Source organism: Enhydra lutris, unplaced genomic scaffold, assembly GCF_002288905.1.
Source record: "Enhydra lutris kenyoni isolate GAN:26980312 unplaced genomic scaffold, ASM228890v2 scaffoldscaffold23, whole genome shotgun sequence".
Taxonomy (NCBI): Eukaryota; Metazoa; Chordata; class Mammalia; order Carnivora; family Mustelidae; genus Enhydra; species Enhydra lutris.
Window position 1 is genome coordinate 7,715,337 of NW_019154107.1, and position 9,340 is coordinate 7,724,676.

Below are 9,340 nucleotides of genomic sequence, written 5' to 3' on the forward strand. Positions count from 1 at the left end.
CCCCCCCCCCGCTGTCAGTCTTGGAAGGTCCCAGTCATGGCTGCTCAGCTCTACTCCCATCTTACTCCCTACTGGGGGTTCTGAGGGAATTGAAAGCCTTGGTCTGATGTGAGCTAACTTCACCGGAGGAAGAAGTCCCAGACCTTGCAAGTCAGGAGTCAGAAAGGACCCCTGTTTGACTTCTGCCTAATTCTTCCACCACCAATACTGAGGGGACTCCCCCAGAAACCCACGCGAGATTTTATGCTGGGAAGCCCAGATGGGCGTGGCCGGAAGTGCTCACCCTGACTTCCGCTACATGCGCAGTGGAGCCTGAGTTCGTTTGAGACGTGGAGAGGTGTGGTCTCACACCAGCAAAGGAGGAGTGCCAGGAGTGGACGGTTGTCAAGGTGAGTAACTTGCTAGGCCTGGAGGGATATGCTCCTTTCAGAACTGAGGTTCCCCAAAGAGCCCGGTCCTATTCTGGCACACCCCACCCCCAGTGTCCTGATCTGGTGGCCGAAGTATGACTGTTAGGCCTAAGGGCCCTCACTTCTGCCTTGCGCATTTGTGGTTTGGGAGGTCTTTGGCTGAAGGGGCAGCCTCAAGTCAGCAGAGGGTGGTTTCAGAAGACCAATTAGGAGTCAAGTTTAGTACTCTGAGTTTGAACTGAGTTCCCAAGCTGCCACAGAAGAGAGTAGGTGCATGGAGTCCTGCTCACCCCTGTTTTGTGGGTTCCTAAAAACAGTACCGTTAAGGGAATAAGCAGAGGCAGCTTTTCTTGGAGCCCAGGTAGAATATCCTTATTGAGGCTAGACACACCATCTCTTCTTCCATATTCTAGGGTGACATCTTCATCAACCCAACTGCTTGCACCTAACTCCTGCCTGCCATCTCTGACCAGTGTCACCATGCCTAGAGGTCAGAAGAGTAAGCTCCGTGCCCGTGAGAAACGCCGCCAGGCCCGCTGCGAGATCCAGGCTCTGAAGGAGGCTCAGGCTACCGCAGCAGCAGCAGGAGAGTCCCCCTCTGCCTGTGCTCTCTCTGGGGGTAGATCTGCCGCTGTAACTCCTAGGCGTCCTCAGGGAGCCGCATCTTCCACTAGTGCCGATGCAGCTCTTTCAGGCACTGATTCAGATGAAGGTGCCAGAAGCCAAGATGAGGGAAGCCCCAGATCATCGAAGGGCTCCGAGGTCTCACACAGAGACCCACTAAACAAGAAGGTAGTTTTGCTGGTGCAGTTCCTGCTGCAGAAGTATCAAAAGAGAGAGCCAATTTCAAAGGCAGACATGCTGAAGTTTGCCATCAAAAAGTACAGGCATCAGTTCAATGAGATCCTCAAGAGAGCCTCCGAGCACATGGAGCTGGCCTTCGGGCTTGATCTGAAGGAAGTGGATCCCATCCGCCACTGCTACACCCTGGTCAACAAGCTAGACCTCACTGATGGCTCGATGCACGAGGACGAGAACATGCCCAAGACCGGCCTCCTGATGATCGTGCTGGGTGTGATTTTCATGAAAGGCAACTGCGCCCCTGAGGAGGAGGTCTGGGAAGTCCTGAATATGATGGGCGTCTACGCGGAAAGGAAGCACTTCATCTACGGGGAGCCCAAGAAGGTCATCACCCAAGATTTGGTGCAGCTGCAGTACCTTCAGTACCGCCAGGTGGCCGACAGTGATCCTCCACGCTTCGAGTTCCTGTGGGGCCAGCGAGCTTACGCTGAGACCAGCAAGATGAGAGTCCTGGAGTTTCTGGCCAAGATCCATGATACCGTCCCCAGCGCCTTCCCGTCGTGGTATGAAGAGGCTTTGAGAGATGAGGAAGAGCGAGCCCGAGCCCGAGCCGCCGCCAGGGCTCGCACCGCTGCCATGGCCAGCGCACGTGCCAGGGCCTTGGCCAGCAGCTTCTCCCACCCTAAGTGATGTCTTTGGCAGGTTGACCAGGTGCGTCAGCATTTGAATGGCGAAGGGTCGGGCGGGCTGGAGAAGCGGGTGTCATCTTTGTGTTCCTCTTGTATATCAGTAACGTGGAATTTCACCCCTTTTCTTTCTTTCTTTCTTTCTTTTTTTTTTTTTTTTTTTAGGTTTTATATCCAGTGTTGAAGTTTGAAGCAGATTCTTTTCTCTGTGGAATGCAAAAGCAGTCTACATTTTAAGTAACCGACAGCCACGGTGGATCTAGAAGAAACACAGTGAATATTGTCTTTGTGTTCCTATTATATCTCATAAACTTAGAGTTGTTTTCTTCTCTTTTCTTTTTTCTTTCTCCCTTCCTTTTGCTTTCTTTTTCTTTTTGTTATATTTCAAATGTTTCTTTAACAGAAAGTTTACATAATTTTCATATTTAAGTTTAGTCATAATTTTAGTTGGTTATTTCTTTTTAATAGCTTTAGGATTAGGAGTTTTGTTAGTTAGTAAACCAAATTGGGAAACCTTTCCTATTTACCAAAACAGAACAATAAGACATGGCATCGTAACAGGCTTTCCCTTGGAAATGCGAAAAAAATTGAGTGGTAAAATTACCAGGATCAGAAAATGGAGGGGAAAGAAGCAAAAGAGGTTCCATTCTCGGTTTCCCCTATACGTTTTAGTTTGTTGCTCTGTAAGGATAGAAGATACATACATGGATTTGTTTGGCTTATTAAAGAATGGAGGAGAAATAAAATGTTTAAACAGTAGAATTCATGCTTGCTGGCTCATTTATTTTCCAGGTACTAACTGAGCGTCTACTCTGTAAAAGTCAGTGTTAGAAATGGGGAAGCCACAGGGCGCCTGGGTGGCCCAGTGGGTTAAAGCCTCTGCCTTCAGCTCAGGTCATGATCTCAGGGTCCTGGGATCCAGCCCCGCATCAGGCTCTCTGCTCAGCGGGGAGCCTGCTTCCCCCGTCTCTCTGCCTGCCTCTCTGTCTACTTGTGATCTCTCTCTGTCAAATAAATAAATAAAATCTTAAAAAAAAAAAAAAAGAAATGGGGAAGCCAGGATATAAAGCACTCCTGGCCTTAGATTGTGCATTTCAGGAACAGTAATCATATGAAGAAGATGGGGAAGGACCCTCTTAGACCCAAAGGACCAATTAGAAAGAGTAAAGAGGTAAGGAGGCAGGGAGAGGGTTGGAAGAAGTGGGACAGGGAGGGTGTCTGGCTGAGTAATAAGGTATAAATTCCCTGAAGAAAGGCAGTTTGGGGATCTTAGGAAACTGTGACCCCCTGGGTGGGATAGACTGTTAATTGAAGCTGCTTGGTGGGCCACACGGGACCATGGGACTGGTGAGCAGAGGCCAGACAGACAGATGGTTTCTTGGTGTTGAAGGACATGAAATGCAAACCGGCTCTTTAGCGTTACTTTGGTACCATCAGTAAACCGGAGGAAAACCTCCACAGGCAGAAATGGAAGGCATCCTGTGTTCTTGTTCACAGCGGTTGGACAAGGAGCGCAATCTCATTGTAGGCGCAGCATCATCAGGGAGTATCTAATAAGGGTGCTATTCCTTGAAGGTGGGATGCCGCGAAGATACTGTGTTGGCTCTCCGCGCTGAAGTGGGTGAGGAACCAGGTCCCAATGCACTGAAAGCCTGGTGGTGGGTATTAAGGAGGGCACATAGTGCATGGAGCACTGGGTGTGGTACGTAAACAATGAATCTTGGAACACTGAAAAAATAAAATTATTTTTTAAAAAGGCATTTTAAGTAGATTATCATGAGTGTAATTTTGCAGATTCTAAGGGAGGATTAGATTTTGGGTGGTCGTGAAATGGGTGAAAATGAGGGTGGTTTGGATGGAAAGGGCACCTGGGAGCAAAGATCTTGGTCTTTGATACATTCTGGGACATCTGAGTTGCCTCTGGCTAGGGGGCGGGGGTGGGGGGAACTCTTCTACACCCAAGTTAACTTATTCTGAACTGGGTAAAATCTTCTTTAGTTTTACTTGCTGAGAAGCATTATGGGCTAATTTGGTGTTATTTGTCCTAAAAGTTGCATATTCTGTGATATCTCCTCAATTAAAAAATAAATCTCAAAAAATTAATAAAATAAATTTCCCCAGAGAAGAGGATGGTATCATCAGCAGGTTTAAAAAAAAAAAAAAGGAAAAGAAAAGAAAGAAAGAAAGAAAGAAAGAAAAATCAATCCTATGATAACTACCATTCATTGAAGACCTACTATTTTCCAATTACTCTGCCAAGTGCCTCATTCCTGTTACATTTATTCCAACAGTCCCACAGGATGGGGCTTATCAGACATATTTTGCAGCTGAAGAACTTGTAATTTTCTCAAGTTCACATGGCTGATAAGTCGCAGTGCCAGGACTCGATCCCTGGTTATATTTGGCTGGGCCTCACACTTTTCCATTCCTCCAGCCTGAGGCAACCTTCTGGCTCTTAATTTTCTATCCTTCTCACTACTCCAAGGTGTATCACAGGTCATTAAAAACCCAAACGCTTTAGCCACGTGCTAAAAGCAGTCCTGAAGAAGGAAGGTAAATGTGAGAATAAAGCACGATTTGGGGGTTATGTGTGAGGCTCCTCTTGTCCCGGCACTTGTCTGCATTATAGCCCTTGTCTCCTGAGCGTTCCCCAGTGTGCCCTCCGGTCCAAATTGGAACCTCGTTTGCTAACCAGCTCTCCACTGTGTCTGCTGGATGCTGTACCCAGCTTCCGGCGATCCAGATAGTCCTGAATCACCTGCCCTCCCCTAAGAGCCTTTCAGCTCCCTGAAGGGGGACCTTGGAGGTCCCAACCCTCAGTGGAACCATAGCCAGCAGAGTTTAGATACTGGATTACCACAGCCCACCCCCCCAATCCCTACAACAATAAGGAAGTGTATCCCAAATAAACAGGTGTTTAGACTCTTACAGAATAGACGGTTCTCGGCATGTAACTGAGGTTAGATGGGGGTCTTGCAAACAGCACAGATATTGTCAGTAGGGTTTTGCAGGAGTGTGGAGTCTGAGACTGGCACTGAACATACACCGAGGACTGAACTCACATAGTTGGTCGTCAGCAATCAAAGCCTCCCTCGTAATTGGTTAACAGTGGAAATCACTGGGCAGCAAACATCTACTGAGACTGAATTCCTCAGAACCTGGAGCTTTCCTAAGTGGGGGATAAATGGTTTCTTGACAGACATACTATCTTAGAACAGCAAACACTGAAATAATTTGCCATTCTTCTGCTGCCTCTTATCTCAGTACTCGCCCCAGAGGAAAATGCTGGTTTGTCTTTGTGCCTAATGACATCTGTCCAAGTGTCCTGCGTGTTCAGTCATGCTAAGGATTGCCCAGTCTCCCAAGTTTTGATCATGCTTCCATAAAGAGACCCTTCTCATCCTATAGAGAGTCTAGAACTCGTTTAAAAGGTGAGTACAGAAAGGAGCCATTGAGTGCAAAAGGTGAGCCCTTTTTACTGAGATTTTATAGGATCCTTTTGAAAATTAAATGTGGGGGCACCTGGGTGGCTCAGTCGGTTAAGCATCTCCCTTCAGCTCAGGTCATGATCCCAGGGTCCTGGGATCAAGTCCCGTATTGGGCTGCTGGCTCAGCAGGAAGCCTGCTTCTCTCTCTCCCACTCCCCGTAATTGTGTTCTCTCACTTGCTGTGCCTCTGTCAAATAAATACATAAAGCCTAAAAAAAAAAAATGTGATCCAGTCTTTGAAAGCACCTGGCACATAGCAGGATTGGAAAAAACAGAAGAACTGCAAGGCAAACTGGCCTACTTAGAAACTCCAAGAAGAGGGTCGTTTTCATAACAAATTCTAAGAGTTGCTCTTTATTGAGCACTTACTATGTTACAATTAATGGGAGAGGCTACAAGGGCTTATCACATCATATCTTGGTCTTCCTGGGCTGACGGGGAGACTACATTCCCTCCCTGCTTAGGAAGGGTGGTGCAACCACTGTGTTGACACTGAAACAAGAACAGACACAGTGTTCGTCACCTCCAGGACGAGGTATTTGGGAGCTAGTACGACTCTGTTTGATGCAGCAGCAAACGGAGACCCTTGTTGAGAAGTGGAGCCATTTGATGGGAGCTGCCTGGACCCCTGGGTTATCTGACAGAGGGGGCCCTCGGCAACCAACATCAGAACCATGTGTATGACAAACTTTTGTTGTTTTAAGCCTTGGCAGGTTTGCTGTCAGGATCAGCCATCAATCACTTTATCTGATTAATGCACAGCTACCATCTTTGTGGTGAGATGTATTTAAATATTTTAATAACAATGGTAATAGTACATATGTTCTTATAAAGACTTCTAACAATACACATAAATTACAGTCTCCCCTCTCCTCAAAATTCAGCCTCCTCCTCAGAGGTAATCACAATGAACAATCTGATGTGTGTCATTTTAAAGCTGACTTGAGGCTTTTTCTTATGTAGATGTGCTATAAAAATATATTGAATTTTTAAGATTTGTCATTAACAATGTATATATTATTCTGCCTCTTGTCCTTGATGTAATAAAATGAACACAAGGTATTTCCATGACAGGACATACAGACCCACCACACTCTTAACTGATCCCTAGAATTCTTTTTTCTTTTAAAATAGGTTTATTGAAGTATACAAAATTCAGTTCATACTTAACATGTGTGGTCGGATGAGTTTGGACATATGTATACATCTGTGGAATCATCATCACAATCAAGGTAAGACATATCCATCACCTCCAAAAGGTTCCTTGTGTCCCTTTGGTTATTTTTCTAAAAAACACGTTACATGAACTCTCTTAAGAATATTTAAGTGTGTAGTATGGTACTGTTAACTGTAAGCCTATCTCCAGAATTAATTCATCCTGCATACCTGAAACTTTCTATCAGTAGAACAACTAACTCTCCATTGCCTCCTCCTCCCAGCCCCTGGTACCCACAGTTCTATTTTCTGATTCTGCAGGTACGATGACATTAGGTACATCACATAAGTAGAACCACAGGGCATTCATCCTTCTGTGAGTGGCTTGTTTTACTGAGCATAACGTCCTTCAGGCTTGCCCGTGCTGCTGCAAATGGCAGGATTTCCTCTTTTAAGGCAGAATAGACTCCACTGTGTTGACCCAAAATGAACAAGTCTTTTTTTTTTCTTTTTAATTTTAAAGGAAAAGGGTTTTATTCGAGCCCAAGTTAGGACAACTGCCCTGGATATACAATCTTCAAAAAGAAGAGAGCGCTTCAGGGAAAGAACATTTGGTGTAGGGTCAGATAATTTTTTTTTTTTAACAACAACAACAAAAAAAATCATCACAACAAAGGGCATTACAGAAAGTTACAGACTTTATCTTATGTTTTTAGTATGTGCAAGGCTGTAGGACCTCCATCTTACGGGAACCAGGGAGACTTTTTTTTTTTTCTTTGTTTGGAATGTTCCTTTCCTGGTTGTTTTAGTGAAGCAGACGTACGGTGTGCCCGGGGCAGAAATAGAGCTCCTGTTTCAAGGTCTGGCTGAGTCATTTTGACCTTGGTAAATGTTAAAGCTGCTGTGGGCGCCTAGGAGCAGGGCCCGCAAACATAACAAGTTTAAAAATCTTCTTTATCAACGGTGTGTATGTATGAATGTGTATATATTTATTAAAACATATGGGGCGCCTGGGTGACTCAGTCGGTTAGGCGGCCAGCTATTGGTTATGACTCAGGTCATGATCCTTGGGGTCATGGGATTGAGCCCCGCATGGGGCTTGGGGAATACATGCTCAGCAGGGAGTCTGCTTGAGATTCTCTCTCTCCCTTTGCTCCTTCCCCGACTTCTGAATGTGCCGTCTCTAAAATCAATAAATCAATCTTAAAGACATATATATGTGTGTGTATACGTACACACACACATACACACACATCACATTTACTCTATCCATTTCTCTTCAGTGGATATTTAGTTTCTTTCCAGAACTTGGCTATTGTGAATAGTACTTACAAAGAGGTTAAAAATGCAGGTATCTCTTTGAGATCCTAAATTCCATTCTTTTGAGTATTTATACCCAGGAATGAGATTGCTGGATCATATGGTATTTCTATGTTTAATTTTTTGAGGAACTTCCACACTGTTTTCTATAGTGGCTGCACCATTTTACATTCCTACTAACAGTGTGCAAGCCTTCAATGTCTCCACATTCTTGCCCACACTTTTTTTTTTATTAACCATCCTAACTGATATGAGGTGATATTTCATTGTGGTTCTGATTTGCATTTCCCTCATTAATGATGTTGAGCATCTTTTCATAGACCTCTTGGCCTATTGAAGGAGACCTCGTCAGGGAGAAGACAGGAGCAATCAGGGCAGTGCAAGTCTTGATTACACGGAGACGTTAATCATGTATTATTGGCAACTCCAATCATCTAGTCCCAAGCCCTTCCCCCCCAAAAAAGAACAGGTAAAGATCATCTTATGTTTGTGCAATAATTAATTTAACCATTCTCTTCCTAATAGACATATAAAGTGTTTCCCATTTGTTGCTATGATTAACAGGACTGAAATCAACATCTTTGAACATGAAATCTTGGGCAAAGGTGCATGCTTTCTCATAGGAAAGATGTAGCAAAGTACAAGCCTGATGTAAGCGGGTGAGTGTGAAGATTGGGAAGTTTTAACAAGTATTGCTGAACTTCTGCTCCAAAAGTGCTCTACCACTTCATGGTCTGACCAGTGAATGTGTGTGACTGCCTTACATCCTCCTAGGAATTTTTTTCATCACACTTTGAAATTTTGGTCAAACTTTGGGGTGAAAGATGGTCTCAGTATTGTTTTACTTTTTATTTCCTTTTTTTCTAAAAAGGTTGAATATAAAATTCAGTGACTCCCTTAGAGTGGCACTTCTGCATTAATGTCTTGAGTGCCTGGATTTTTCTCAGCATACTTTTATATTTTGAAAAAGACATTCCTCCTTTACTTATAAAAGCAAGGACTTCACAGAAGGATCAGTTGCTGAGCTGTGGAGCGAGGCAGGACACCCTTAGCTAATGAGGGTTGGAGGTCAAAGCAATTGCGAGGGCCCATAAGGGAGAGAGAGACCATGTGTAAAACCTCATCTAGAGAGCCCAGAGCAGGCTGGTGGTCAGCATTCTGGATTGAGAGTTGAGCACAAAGTGGGCAAAGAACCATAAGGACAAGAGCGAGGAATGTGGGCAGTGGGTCCAAGAATTTCTGTTAGTAGGCTTGGCAAATCTCTGAATTGCCACCACCAGCTGAAGTTGTGAGGTGGTCTCAGTGGGCAGGTCTGCTGGGTGAGAGGACACCCTGCCCTGCCTTTAAAGTCTCCATGCCCAGGGGCGCCTGGGTGGCTCAGTGGGTTAAGCCGCTGCCTTCGGCTCAGGTCATGATCCCAGGTCCTGGGTTCAGGCCCCGCATCGGGCTTTCTGCTCAGCAGGGAGCCTGCTTCCTCCTC

The 9,340-nt window shown here is 45.2% G+C and overlaps 1 protein-coding gene across 1 annotated transcript; it reads left to right on the top strand.

Annotated features, from left to right (window-relative positions):
• The first annotated feature begins 890 nt into the window (after positions 1 to 890).
• On the top strand, positions 891 to 1,901 carry LOC111150517 (melanoma-associated antigen B18-like). Its single transcript, XM_022508005.1, has one exon. The coding sequence runs from the start codon at positions 891 to 893 to the stop codon at positions 1,899 to 1,901; it is 1,011 nt and encodes a 336-aa protein (XP_022363713.1).
• Positions 1,902 to 9,340: the final 7,439 nt, after the last annotated feature.